Consider the following 15207-nt stretch of genomic DNA (forward strand, 5'->3'; position numbering starts at 1 on the left):
GAATTTGCTGCAGTAGCTAAAAGAAGACCAGAAATGAAAGACAGAAGACAAACTACTAACAACTCAGAACCACAAACATAGCACAGAAATATAGATTTTTCTGGAGGTCAGAACTGGTATTAAACTTTTTCATTTGGGACATTACCGTGTTTGTAATAATCTGAAATGTTTTTGGTTGATACCCATAGAGATACGAAGAGGAGTAATGTTTGTCTGGACAGCAGGTGGCCTTTGTTTTAGGATGTCTTAAAGGATCCGGTCTCTGCCATTTGTGGACACTGGTTCTGCAAACAGTGCATCTCCTCATACAGTGCACTTCATCAGGAGACTTAGAGTAGCTGTGTTGTGGCTGCCATCAGCAGCTGTTATTGAGTTTAAGGTAATTTCATGGTTTTAAGTTACAATAAATACATTAAAAATATTTTATTTTTAATAAATCAATTATAATGTATACATTGTTGGTCTTAAAAAAAACACATTTAAAGGTTCTACAAAATGTTTCCAGGGTGGAACCAATGTTCAGTCTGTTGTTCAGGGTTGATGATAATTCCAGTTACACGCCACACTCGGTAGAGGGCAGCAGCATGCTTTCCTTTCTCAATAGGTGGTACAGATTTGGAGAAGGATGCAGTGAAGTTTTTCAGCTGTGGGTACAGAGTGTGCGCTGCAAGATATGTTTTCGTTAACCCCTTCAAGTTAAAAATAAGATGCTTATGTGTCACAGAACTGTTGACTTTATGTTAGTCACGTGTAATACAGAATGTGTCAACATTTTGTAAAGGTCAAATTGTGAATGTTTTTGTATTGTTGAATAATATACTTTATTGTTTACTGTCTATGAGAACGACTTACTTTGAAAATTGATTATTTTATGTTGTTTGTACAGTTCTCACAGCATTGGTTGTGGCACCTGTGTCCAATACATGCCAGTAAAAATAAAGAACGCCTCATGTCCGTTTTTCAACTTGGAGGGAGTTACATGTGTGGAAAGTAAGACTAAAGATCTGATTAAATAATTTCTGAAAACTGGACTTCTGTCTGTGTTGTTTCTTTTTCATTTGACATTTGTAATTTGACAATGACACTCCACTTTACACGACATTTCTAAAGCCTCAACAGACCAACATATTAAAATAGCTTTGACAAATGATGCTGCTGGCACTGGAAAAGCATTCTAAGTGCAGAAATGCACTCTGGACTGGGCAGAGGGCTTGGAGAACCAACATCTCAGTGTGGTGATTCGACTTTCATTCAGGGAGCTGAACCTGAGAAAAACCCTTTTTGGGGTTGCAGCTGTTCTGGGGATTTAGTAAAGCTCAGATTAATGAGATACAGCTGAAGGTGAATTCATATGATTTTGATCTTATTTTACACATGTCTGAGTCCCACCAAATGCTCATTTTTACATTTCAGTGTGTTCTGTATCACAGAACATTTCATCTCTAAAGTATTTGCACTTGTGTTCATTATGTGCTGATCACTGTGCAGAAGTGAAACTAAAAATGTGAAACCAACTCGACTCACCTACACATTCACATATAGAACAAACACCAGAGAAGTGCAAAAATGTGGTATATCAGGATCATCCGCTCTGTCACACTTGAAATGTAGTCATGCAATATAAACATGACAGAAGGGGGAGGAGCTGTTCTATTCAGGGGAGAAGGAAGCAGAAAATAATCAGTGAGTTCAGACTCAGTTTTGCAGTCACAGAGTGCAAGAAAGAAAACAAGGTGAGTGTTATTGTGCATTTATGTGCCGTCAGAATAATCAGGAAAACTAATTTCTGTCTCAAAAAAGTTATGTGACTCTTCCTCAAGATGGAATAGCAACTCTGAAAGTCATTATGTTAAGTTTTTTAATGAAGTTTCTGGTGTCATATGGACAAAGATGGAGGATTAAAGTTTGGTTGATGATCAGTTCAACAGTTTTCTTCTGATGAGTCAGCTGTTAGAGAAAACAAGGATTTATGAATTAGTGAGATAGAGGATCAGCTAGGATCACTACAGGCTGGAGTGTGTTTGTGAGAGAGTCTGACTGAGAAGGGAGGGAGAGAGTGTTACGTTTTTAGTCTAGGCAAGTAATTAAACGCAACAAGAAGTTTGCCCATTCACACCCCACCCAAGCAAGAACACCAACAACGATACCTTTTAAAGTGCTAAGCAGCCATTTATTTACTTCGGCAGTGAGCAATGCCAAAAATAACAAACAAAACTCCCTAGTGGTCCCTACGCTTCCCTACACAAAAATGAAAAAAAACCAAACAAAAGACAATTCACTTACCTAGCTTTCTAATGAAAAAACAGGAGAAAACGTATTCAACAAAAATGGCTTCTCACGCCTACTACGCTGCTGCAGTGAAGGATATATACAAAGTGAACAAAGCGTACGATCGCTACTTGACAAATCTATTTACAGCTATTTACAAAATGGACATAATAACGCCAGACATACACATGAAAACTCTACACTGCAATAAATCAACACACAGGTTCTTGGTTAAGTGGTGGCGGTTCGGGGAGAGGGGCCAGGTGGCTGTCATCCGGTAGTTAAGTACTGGAGGTGATCCATCAATTATCCAATCCGAGGATAGGCAGAGATTCCACCCAGATACCTAGCAGCCACGCCCAGGTGTCCACCTCCTAGGAGAGAAAAGGGGAAAGATACCCACAGCCATCCTCTGGTGGGAGGAGTAACACAAAACAAACACATCACTGGATCATAACAAGAGTTTGTTATATTTCCTGTTCCACCACTTTGGCTGTTGTGTAAACACGATTGCTATGATGCTTTTATTTCCATTGCAGTCAGTATTGCTGGTTTTGCTCTCAGGCTGACTGAAGATGAGTAGTTTGGAGGAAAAGGAGATCAGGGCAGAGTCTCCAGCACCCAGCTGTCTGTCTATGAAGAGTGACCATTCCAAAGATTTTCCTCCAGTCTTCAGTCATGAACCTGGACCCTCAGACACAATGTAAGAGACTGCTTCTACTGTGGATTGAGCTGAATATGATTTGGGTTGTTTCAGTCTTTTTATATTATTTCAGAAGCATTTGTAAGAATTGAGTAAGTTAATTGGGCTGAATCTACTCTGGAGAAGGTTATTTTCCATAATATAGGATAACAGAGGATTGCTGTATAATCATTAGTAGCTCATCCTAAAACAAGAAATTATGCTTGAGGATGTAAAATTCATACATAGGATAAATGTACATGCAAAACTATTTTTAGCTGTTTTGCATTTGAAATAACAAAAACTTGTCATGGGATGGTTGTATGGAAGGCAGAGTGAACCATACGCAGCTTTATTAGCTGGCCAAGGCAAATATGTCAACACATAAGGCATTTAAACTGGAGCAAACTGACTGAAAACCGACACTGCCAGATAGATGAGAGAACACATACAGTAATATGAGGAGACATTAGAGACTGAGACGACAAAAGGACAAAACACAGAGACAGAGTGGACAGCAAAAACAGGGAACAGACATGAAAACAAACAACAACCAAAACCTGGAAACATAAGCAACAAAACTCTGAGGCTCTCAAAACCTGAACATCACATGAACATAAGTATCTCATAATTCTGAAGAATGAATAACAAGTCCAAAAAAGGTCTCAGAACCATAAGCAAGGTGTTACTTTGTGTGACTCTATAAAAGTTTAGATGTTTCAAAATAAATGTTCTTGTAAACTCTGACCTAAAGTAGCCTGTGATAAACAGAATACTTTGTTTCATCAGATAAAATCATGTAACAAACAGATATTCAAAAATTGTAATGTTCAGAAGAAGTAAAGTTGATATAAAAATCTTACACAAGTAATGAAATATATCTATTGTTACATTACAGGAAATGTAATGGAACAATCACTTTTGACAGGAAAAACTTAATTGTTTAACATGAAATCAACACAACATTAGTGGTAAATACTTAGGACTTGCTACTGAGCTATAACACGTTGGCAGCTGTAGCTCAGACGGTAGCAGAAATCACCTGCTATTTGGAAGGTTGGTGGATCAATCTCTGCTGCTTCAGTCTGGATGGCAAATATCCTTGGGCAAGATACTAATACTGAGTTGTTCTCCATGCCAATACATCGATCCAGACACAGACATAAAAATTTGGATCACCTCTAATTTAATGTTTCTAAATTCAGATTAAACTAGGGTTACTGTACTTGGCCCTAAAAGATTTAGAAATAGGTAAAGATATCGTCTTTTAATGTCATTGCCTGGGCTTCCCTAACACTGGAAAATCTGAACAAAGTCATTTTTGTTCAAAATATGTCTTTCAGTTTACAAATTTGTAGGACTGCTTTCCTCGATTTGCACAGTATCTCTAAAATTAGAAACGTCCTGTCTCAGAGTGATGATGAAAAACTAGTTTATGCATTTATTACATGTAGGCTGGACTATTGTAACTCATTATTACTGGGCTGTCCTAAAAACTCCCGGAAAAGTCTTCGGTTAATCCAAAAGGCTGTAGTGAAAGTATTGGCACGGACTAGAAAGAGAGAACATATTTCTCCTATATTGGCTTCAAGCACAGTTATACCAAGTTTCTTTTTATACACTTCAGCTCGGCATTCAACAATCATCACTAAAAGACTGATAGCAGAACTAATTAACCTTGGCCTCCCACATATTAATCCACATCTGTATGTGGTTTAAGGACTTCCTCAGATACTGCCCACAGAGTGTGAAAGTAGGGCCTCACCTCTCTCGTCGACACTCAGTCTTAACATTGTCTCAGGGGAAGAAACTGTGAGTCTGGAGGTGTGGTACCTGATTGACCTGAGGCGCTGACCAGACGGCAGCAGGTCTCTACACATTTAGGTTAAAGCTCTATCATGAAAACAAGACGAACTGTATGTCTTTGGGAGAGCATGCAAACTCCATACATCCCAGCCTGATGGTGGAATTGAACACAGTTCTTGCTGTGAGGCAACAGTCCTAAACACTGTGCCACAGTGTGTTCCCGGTGCCAGAATAACAGGATTCAGCCCCATAAAACCAACCCTGACAGAGTTACAGGTCAGTGCCCAAAACCGGTAACATGCAAAAGAAGAAATGTCTCACTTGTGGTGTGGTGGTCAGAGGAGTTATGATTAAATTTGAGACAATGACATCCAGAAGAGTTTAACCTTGAGGAAATATAATTATGAAATATAATTATGTGTTTAAACAAACTCACCAAAAGGCGGCAAAAGTTTGAAAATACGCCCAAGGTGCTGTAAAACAAAAGTAGCGTGAAAAAAAACACAAAAATAAAAACAAAACAAGAAAATAAAAAATCACGAAAGAATAATAGGACTAGGCTCAATGCTCACAGTCATACAGCAAAAACTACTAAAATCTACTCCAGGCATACAATATTAAAATTTCTCCCATACACACGCTTTAAAAGAAAAAAAAAAAGTTAGTGAATAGTTATATACCCACCACTTGATAACTGTCAGCTGCACCGGTGATGGTCATTGTAACGCTTAATTTTAGCTTCAAACACTCAAAAAGAAATTCCAATGTTTTCATGAAGGGCAACTATTAGTGGACAGATGATGGTCGATTCGATAAATTCAGAAATTGTCAGGTGTAACTGTCCCAATCCTGGGTCTGGTGACCCAGTGTTTGTATTTTTGGTTTAGTATTCTTTGATTATTGTTATTCATGATTTTGGTTTTCCGTCCCTTAGTGTTTATCTCACCTGTGCATAGTCTCTGTTCCTGTGTCTACTCTGTGCCTTTCCTTTGTCCAGTGTTTCATCTAGTCACTCTTGTCTCTGTATTCCCTGTCTCCCCAGTCACTTTGTTAAGCTTCGGTCTTAAGTCTGAGTTTTGGTCTGTGTGTTTCTCTTTTTATTTTGATAGTTCCTTGTCCTGTGTTCAGTGTATTCAGTTTTTCTTCCTCCGTAACTTGTTATGTAAGATTAGCCCAGCTGTATTTCCCTCCTGTTTCCCATTCCCTCATTTTGACCTTGTTTTATTTAGGCCTTGTGTTTTGCTCTGTTCGTTGTTGTATGTTTCTCTGTTTTACTCCTGTGTTAATCATTCTAGTTAACTCCTGGCTCCAAATTTCTCTGTTTAGTGTTTTTCAAGCGCCCTAGTTTTTGTTTCCCATTTAGGTTAAGTTTTGTATTTTTGTCGCTTGGATGTTTACAGCAAATAAAGCAGCCTCTTTGAGTTTATCCCCATGTGTGCCTTGAGTCCTACACTTGGGTCCACATCCTGCCTGCCACATCAATAACCCTGACAGAAATTTTCAATTAATAATCCCATGAAACAGTGGTGTTACTGGTTACAGTTTAAAATCTTTAAGATGTTAAGCCTTCTCAGATTCTGGAATTTATTTTTTTGGTACAAAAATGATTTCAAGAAAATAAAATACAATAAAGTAATTTTGTTTGGAGTCAAAATAGACCAGAAATAAAAGATGCTGAAGGAGAGACTACTAGGTGCTCAGAACTATAAACATGCCAAAGTTTGTTTTTTTTCTAGAAGCCAGTGCTGGTTTTAAACCTTAGTATTTCTTTTATGCCAGTGGTTTGTATTGGTCAAAATAAATTTTCATTGTCATTCACAGAGAGAAGGGAAGTCATGCTTGTGTGGAGGAGCAGCTGTGCTGCTGTGTTTTGTGTCAGGATGTCCTGAAGGATCCAGTCTCTACCAGCTGTGGACACTGGTTCTGCAGACAGTGCTTCACCTCATACTGGGACCAGGCTGCTTCATCGGGAGACTCCCCCTGTCCCCATTGTGGAGAAAAATCCAGTATCAGAGCTCGACTCCAGACTACCAGTCAGAGTAGCTGTGAACAAAGTAAGTCTGAACCTCTGTGTGCTGTTGGACTAATTTCTGAAAGCTGGATTTCTTGTTGATTTGTTTAAGTATTAGAGATATTTTTATGTTCTTTAGTTTCACAGTTTTTTTTTTCTTTTTTCCAGCAATTGCAGGTTTGCAGGAGGTTTTAGATGAACATAAGATCAGTTTGAAGAGGAGATATGAACATGTGAGTGAAGGAACTGATGAAAAACGAAATGGAATTCTTCTCAACAACATCTACACTGAGCTCTACATCACAAAGGGACAGTGTGAAGAGATTCATAACCAACATGAGGAGAGGCAGCTGGAGATAGCTTCCAAAAAGAAGACTCTTGATGACACTCCAATCAGATGCCAAGACATTTTTGAAGCCGTATGTGACCAACAGAGACCAATTAGAGTGGTTCTGACAAATGGCGTAGCTGGCATTGGAAAAACCTTCTTAGTGCAGAAGTTCACTCTGGACTGGTCAGAGGGTTTGGAGAACCAAGACATCAGTGTGGTGATTCTGCTTTCATTCAGGGAGCTGAACCTGATCAGAGATGAGCAGTACAGTCTTCTAGAGCTGCTCCATATTTTTCATCCAGCATTACAGAAGGTCACAGCAGAGAAGCTCGCTGTCTGTAAACTTTTGTTCATATTTGACGGCCTGGATGAAACCAGACTTTCATTGGATTTCATCAACAGAAAGCTTGTGTCTAATGTCACACAGCAGTCATCAGTCAGTTTCCTGCTGACAAATCTCATCGAGGGGAATCTGCTTCCCTCTGCTCTCATATGGATAACTTCTCGACCTGCAGCAGCCAATCAGATCCCTCCTGATTATATTGACAGGATGACAGAAGTACGAGGCTTCACTGACACCCAGAAGGAGGAGTACTTCAGAAGGAGATTCAATGATGAAGAGCTGTCCAGCAGAATCATCTCCCACATGAAGACATCCAGGAGCCTCCACATTATGTGTACAATCCCAGTCTTCTGCTGGATCACTGCTGCAGTTCTGGAGCACATGTTGACTGCAGAGCAGAGGGGAGAGCTGCCCAAGACCCTGACTGACATGTACTCACATTTCCTGCTGGTCCAGACAAAGAGGAAGAAGAACAAGTACCTCGAGGGACGTGAGACAAGTCCACAGGAGCTGATGGAGGCTGACAGGGAAGTTCTCCTGAAGCTCGGGAGGCTGGCCTTTGAACAAATGGAGAAAGGAAACATCCTGTACTACCAAGAAGACCTGGAGCAGTGTGGTCTGAGTGTCACAGAGGCCTCAGTGTACTCAGGAGTTTGTACAGAGATCTTCAAAAGAGAGTGTGTGATCTTCCAGAAACCAGTCTTTTGCTTTGTTCATCTCAGCATCCAGGAGTTTCTGGCTGCTGTCTACATGTTCCACTGTTACAACAACAAAAAGACAGAGGTGCTGCAGGACTTCCAGGAAAAAGACATCTCATCTTTGGATGTCTTTTTGAATAGAATCATGGAGAAATCTCTTAAAAGTGAAACTGGCCACCTGGACCTGTTTGTTCGCTTCCTTCATGGCCTGTGTTTGGAGTCCAACCAACAACTTTTAAAAGGCCTAATGGGTCAGACAGACAATATTCCAGAACACATTGAGCTAATCATCATTAACTTGAAGAAGATGAACATACTTAATGTTTCTCCTGACAGAAGCATCAACATCTTCCACTGTCTGATAGAGATGAACGACGTCTTAGTATATCAAGAAATCCAAAAGTTCCTGAAGTCTGAGAACAGATCAGAGAACCTCTCTGAGATTCACTGCTCAGCTCTGGCCTACATTCTGCAGATGTCAGATGAGGTTCTGGATGAGTTGGACCTGGAGAAGTACAACACAACAAAGGAGGGACATTTAAGACTGATTCCAGCTGTGAGAAACAGCAGAAAGGCTCTGTGAGTCCAGATGTGATTGTAAATCAGTTTACATTAGTTGTATAGTTTATCAGATATTCTCACTACAATATTCCCAATGTTATTCTTATACTTTTACACTTTTCTTCTTACTTCCCATACATTACATTTCAGTTTGATCTTCTCACACATCTGGAGCTGATTCAAAAACTGTGAAAATATTTATTTATAATGAAAGATTATTCTAATTATTTCATTTTGTCAGTAGCTTAAAATTTTTGAAGCCGTTACTGAGTGTCGCAGTTATTTGGTTTCAGTAATATAAATGAAATCAGTAAAGTTATTCAGTAAAATCAGCTCAAGAGCAATATTTTTATAAAACTTGTAAGAACCAACATGAGACACCATGAACTACTGATCATGTGAGATCAGTAGTTCATGATCTAACAACATCTTTCTGATTACATTATGTTGAAAAATATTCAGCCCTACTGAATTATTAATTGTGTTTGTGCTGAACAAATTTTTCAGAAGTTAAAAATAATGCTGGGAAGCATTATTTAAGGAAGTAAGCACAGTCATATGTCATCCACATTGAAATATTTCATTATGTTTATATTTAATGAAGTTCAGGTCTGATACTGTTGAGTTATTAGTTTTATTCCTATACCACGCGACAACAGATTCTAAATGTTTCAATTGTGGATTTGAAGCTGAAGCAGTGGGTGAGTGCTTATCCCATTCATATGCAGATTAGGAATGAATGGGAAATCTCTCTCCTAGGCTGGGTAGGGCACACTCTACGCAAACCTCCAACCAACATCATAAAGCAGGCTGGAACCCCCAAAGCAAGCGAAAGAGAGGCTGCCCAAGAAACATCTGGCGAACTATTGTTTAATGTCAGCCAGATCAGGTTAGCTGAACCACTGGTGTCATAAAGCAAAATGCCAAACAGAAACTGCTTCTTATTAAATTTAGGGAGTAATCTAAAGTGTCTTCTTTATAATAACATGTTTTCTCCTCTACATCACAGACTTTGTAAAGCTTGGCTCTCAGAGACTCACTTTGAAATTTTGGGCTCAGCTCTGATGTCCAACCCCTCCCATCTGACAGAGCTGGACCTGAGCTTCACCCCCCTGCATATTTTGAGTGGAAACAACTCTTTGCAGCATTCAGCAATGAAACCATTGCTTGCTGGTCTGGAGAGTCCACACTGTAGACTGGAGACTTTGAGGTCTGTTCAGTTAAACTTTTCTTTCTAGGATATTAAAGTTGCTGGAACTATTAAATAATCCCATTATAACATAAATTAGTCTAAGTCTGTTAGCCTCAACCAACTAACCAACCCAGTGATGTAACATTCTGTACTGACTGAAGATGGCGCTAAATATGTTTCGAGCACTTTAAATTTAAGCACTCTTAAATCCAGCTTCACAGACAGTGTCACATTTATGTCACCTTTTGAATGCAGGGCTCAATGGTGTAAATTAGCCTATATATGTGTAGTGTTTCAGTGCCCTTCAAGGTTAAGCAATAGTCCAAAGAAGGAGAACACTTTGTCACAGTGTGCAGTCGTGTTTAGGTAGACGCTAACTTGTTTAATGCATTTCTAAAGCATCACTGACATGTTTTGGTCAGTTAAAACTGTTCTTACCTTTGCCAAATCTTTATATTTTGCTGTACTTGAATCCTTCGTTGTAGAGGAACTAAACACAAGTAACAATTTTATTAGATATATATTGGTAAAACTTTTGCTGCTACTATTCTTCTGTAGTTTTATAGTAGAACTGTGTTGAATGAGCTACTTACATTGACCTTTACTGAGAAAACTTTTATTCCGTCTATTTTATTTTTGTAGTGAATTATATCCTGCTGCTACTGCATGTACTGGTTATAGAATTATTTTTAATAACAGAGAGAGAGAGACCCACAGATTTTGTATTTTGGAGAGAGTGGGCCTCTGTGCACATTAACTGTGTAGATCTTAGAAAAAAGGATTATAGATATTGACACTGCTGGTCCTCAGACTTTCAAAACAATCATATAGCTGCTGCAGGTATTGCCACACATAATGCGCAGCCACTAGCCAGATCTCAACCACTGGGAGTCCCAACTCCTCCTCCTGGAGCATATCTGGTTTCTGCTATGAACACGTGTATTTATTCCACTGCAGTGAGAGGCACCCAATCAGTGCTTTTTGGTGACAAGAGGCACTGATTGATGCCAGATACGACTTTAAAAGCTTTCACATCCCCCAGTAACTCAGTTATTATTGCTGGCTCTTTTACCTAGTGCTAAAAGTGATTTGTCTCAAATTATTGCAAAATATTGTGATTAAGGAAATTTTGTTATTCTTTATTCAGACTGAAGTGCTGCAGGTTGACAGAGACTGCATGTGCTGCTCTGGTCTCTGCTCTAAAGTCCAACCCATCCCATCTGAGAAATCTGGACCTGAGCAAAAATGATGTGCAGGATTTAGGAGTGAAACACATTTGTGTTTTTTTGGAGAGTCCACACTGTAAAGTGGAGACGCTGAGGTCAGTTGCCTGTTAGCATTCTCTTAGAATTTATGATTAATATGAAGTTGTTTCTATTCTAGGAGTATATTGTTTAGTCTTTTGGGTATAGTATTATTTTCCTCTCCTTCTGAATTCTGTTTTCCATGTTTCTAGCTCTTATTTCCTTGTTTGATTATAATAGTTTCCTTTCGTGTGTAATCTCTCCTAGTTTTATCTTTGTGTTTTGTCCTTAGCATCTTCGGTGTGAAGTCAGTTTTGTCTTCATATTTGTTTTCCCTTTCTGTCTTTCTCTTTCTGTTCCTGTGTTTTCTTATTTCTTGTCTTATTTTGTGAGTCCCTCATCTCATGTGCTTTGTGTTCAGTTTTGCTTCCCCTTGTCTCATCATTTAGATTCTGTTCACCTGTGTCTTATTTTCCCCAGCTGTGTCCTTTCTCGCTAACTATGTCTTGTGTTTATTTAAACACCCAGTTTTCCTCAGATCCTTCTTTCATTCTCCCACATGCTGTGTATTCCTGTTTTCTGTTGGGTCCCTTTAGTCTCTAGTTTTGGTTTTGGTTTTCTATGAGTTCCAGCAATTGACCTGTCTTTTGAGTTTGCTTGTTGTCTCTGGAGTCATGCTTATTGGGGCCTAAATCTCCCTGCCACACAGTGAACAAACATGGATACGAATGTTTCATGCACAAATCTTTAATTTATCAATATTTTCATAGTTTAATTGGTTTGTTCTTTAGGAAAATAGTCCCCCTGACCTTGCATATGAACAAATGACAGCCTTACTGCTTTTTCAATTTAAACATGATGAACGAGCCATCACTACTGTTACTAATAATAACAACAATGATTACAATTATTATTTTTATTCCCTTTGGTCATTGTTTACTATTTTCCAAAACACCATATGCCATTAAATGAAAAATAAAAGGAATGTAAAGAAAATAAAATGCAATTGTGGTGACCCACTAGAGGACTCCACTTACACCCAAGCTGAGAGGAAGGATTCTGCTGTGTTTGGGCGCAATATGCTCAGTTCATGTTTGGAGGTGAAAAAAGTTGGAATGTAAAACCAGAGCTCCTGTGTCGTGTGTCACATGCCTCCATACAATCACTAAGGGAATGACCACTCTTCAAAGGAAAAAATGAATTAAATTGAATTGAATGAAATCAAACATTTCCCAATATACAAATGTGGCAAGAACAAAACAGGCCAATACACAGGTTTCAATGATCCAACAGTAATTTTGCATGGTAACAAACTTCTTCAGCAGGTTAAAACATTTCCAACATTTCCAAGCAAATATTATTAAATGAGGCCACTGACGGGAACAGCAGACATCTCAGTGCTTAACTCATCATTTATAAAGCATTAGTTCTCCTTAGGATGTATTTTATAAACACATAAAACATAAATGTTATTCTTGATTAATGAACTTATATATAACATGTTCATGGTATCATAAGTGATTAACAAAGTATTTAGATGCATGCACACACACACAAATGTTTGCAGCTGAGAATAAATATTTCTATGTTCTGTATCTCTTTGTGCTTTGTCTATGTCATTTTCCTGTTGTGGACATAGCTTAGACTTGTTTGAGTCTTAAGGTACTTTAATTTTCATTTTTAAATTCTTTTCTAAAGAGAAAGCACATTATTCCTATATTGGCTTCTCTTCATTTACTCCCTGTTAAATCTAAATTTAAAATTGTTCTCATCACATACAAGGGCAAGAATGAGCAGGCTCCATCGTATCTTAACGACCCTATATTACCATATCATCACATTAGAGCACTCTAATGGTGTGTGTGTGTGTGTGTGTGTGTGTGTGTGTGTGTGTGTGTGTGTGTGTGTGTGTGTGTGTGTGTGTGTGTGTGTGTGTACTTTGTTAATCAGTTATTGAGACTTTCTAAATGATAACGCCAACACATTATATATAAGCTTATTAATCAAAAGTAAACATTTATATCTGTATTTATAAATGACATATTAAGGAGAAGTAATGCTTTAAAACTGAATTAGGCACTTGCTAATGCTTTACTAATATTTAATAGTGTTTGACTTCACAAAACTGTTTAAACATTGATATTGATTCTTCAGATCACTGACAGAAAGACAACAGTTTCTTCTTTTATTCTTTATGCAGCTTGAGTAACTGCAGTTTGTCGGAAATCAGCTGTGCTGCTTTGGTCTCTGCTCTGAAGTCCAACCCGTCCCATCTGAAACATCTGGACTTAAGGGAAAACAACCTGCAGGATTCAGCCATGAAAGAGCTGTCTGATCTTGTGAAGTGTCCACACTCCAGACTGGAGGATCTGAAGTAGGTAGAGGTTTCGGTCCAATTGCTTTCAGCAGTACCGTTTCAATTCAGGGTTGCTTTCTTTGAAGAACCCAGTCTATGTAAGCTGGGTGCTTCAAACACCGCAACCACTGAGAAAGCCAGAAGTGAGCAGCTATTAAATGATGATTTAGCCTATAAAGTGCTGCTCAGGTTCCCTTTCAACCATGACACTACCCACTAGAAGCATTTTGTACTTCAGTGTCATACAGAAATGACAGCATAATCTTAATTTTTTTTAATTTGACTTACTTTTACTGAGATGTTTCATAGGTATGTGGTGTATCAGAGGCTGATTCTCCTTCACCCAAACATGCCATATCATAACTGCCCTAAGTCAAATAGAAAAAACGTTAAACCAGGCTGATTTTTGCCACATGGGTCTAACAGGACAGAGAAGATACAAACATATAGCATCCTTATAAAACAGAGGTCACTAACAGGCGGACCGCGGTCCAGATCCAGACCCACAAGGTGTCCCATACAGGCCAGGACCTACAGCCAAAACAGAAGTTTATGATTAAACACCTGGCGTGGTGAAAAATGGAAAAAATGGAACGTAAAAAAAAGAACAAAGGGTGAATACCTGACAAAGTGCTTGTGCAATAATGAAGCTTTCAGGATTCAGCATTTCATTTTCACTGTGGAATTGAGTGAAATCTACAGTGGAAACAGACTTCATGCTAAAGGTCTCTGTAGTGAGACTCTGAAGTGTATGAGCTTCGGGATTAGCAGGTTCACTCCAACATGTTAACATAGGGCACGAGAGGAAGACAACTGTGTTACACAGCTGTTCCAGTGCCTCGCTTTTTATACTGGATGTGCTAAATCACTGACTTGGGTATTATTTATTTCTTCTCTCTACAGATGGAAGTGATGGTAAGATGGGGTGTATGCTGAGAGAGGATAAGTTATTTTCTGATGATCCCGAGAAGCTGAGATTCCAGAAACTTGTATGTAGAGACAGTCTGCCAGGGCATGTTACTGTGCGCTCCTTTGCCCAAACAGTTCCACTGTCAGAAACAATTCACAGTACACTATCATCCCTGTGTGTCGTCTGGATCAGAGCATCATTTGTGGATCTGGACTGCTCTGTCTTTTACATACTTTTTGCCGACACATTGGGACACCAATCCTTCTGCTCCAATAGAGACACAAAAGCTCTGGGTTTGAGTAATTGAAAACCAAAATTTACACTGAAATGCAAAATTTTAATCTTTAAATTATACCAGTGTTTATTTCTCCTCTGTATCAAATTAATTAAATTGATGCAGATTATTTAAACTGCCATATATTCTAGGATACTGACACTTAGAAGTAATTATAAGGGGAAAAATTGTGTTAACCAAAGGCCAAATTGTGTCTTTACACTTGTAGTGTAAAATAAATTTTGTTGCGATTTTAAAGTTGTAAGCTTAAATCTGTTTTAAGCCCTGAAATCTTCAGATGGATGTCTGCTCTTGAAGCTATGATGGCTCAAAAATGTAAGAATAAAAACGAAGTACCAAATTTAGACCCCTCCTTTTGTACTTGGATTGCCTGTGACTCTGAAAAGATAAAAGTATCACATGCCTTCATTAAATATTATATTACTCTATAAATACATCAGTTGATTTTGACAGGATCAGGTGGGAGCTTTTCTTCCTGTTGCAAACAGGAAGCACCAACAGAACAAAAAA

At 38.6% G+C, this 15207-nt stretch overlaps 1 protein-coding gene across 1 annotated transcript; it reads left to right on the top strand.

Moving 5' to 3' along the window:
* Positions 1-1672: 1672 nt before the first annotated feature.
* LOC308399907 (NLR family CARD domain-containing protein 3-like) lies at positions 1673-14958 on the top strand. Its single transcript, XM_080887323.1, has 8 exons — positions 1673-1733; positions 2808-2971; positions 6578-6810; positions 6936-8718; positions 9710-9910; positions 11040-11213; positions 13337-13510; positions 14396-14958. The coding sequence occupies exons 2-8, from the start codon at positions 2844-2846 to the stop codon at positions 14403-14405; spliced, it is 2703 nt and encodes a 900-aa protein (XP_080743449.1). The 5' UTR covers positions 1673-1733; positions 2808-2843; the 3' UTR covers positions 14406-14958.
* Positions 14959-15207: the final 249 nt, after the last annotated feature.

This window comes from Rhamphochromis sp. 'chilingali' (genome assembly GCF_963969265.1).
Source record: "Rhamphochromis sp. 'chilingali' genome assembly, chromosome: 7".
Taxonomy (NCBI): domain Eukaryota; kingdom Metazoa; phylum Chordata; class Actinopteri; order Cichliformes; family Cichlidae; genus Rhamphochromis; species Rhamphochromis sp. 'chilingali'.

Excerpts from the sequence above, each read along its gene's own strand:
- LOC308399907 (XM_080887323.1), top strand. The coding sequence starts at position 2,844 with ATGAGTAGTTTGGAGGAAAAGGAGATCAGGGCAGAGTCTCCAGCACCC. Across the intron at positions 6,811-6,935 it reads TCAGAGTAGCTGTGAACAAA|CAATTGCAGGTTTGCAGGAG; the intron begins GTAAGTCTGAAC and ends TCTTTTTTCCAG. Across the intron at positions 8,719-9,709 it reads AGAAACAGCAGAAAGGCTCT|ACTTTGTAAAGCTTGGCTCT; the intron begins GTGAGTCCAGAT and ends TCTACATCACAG.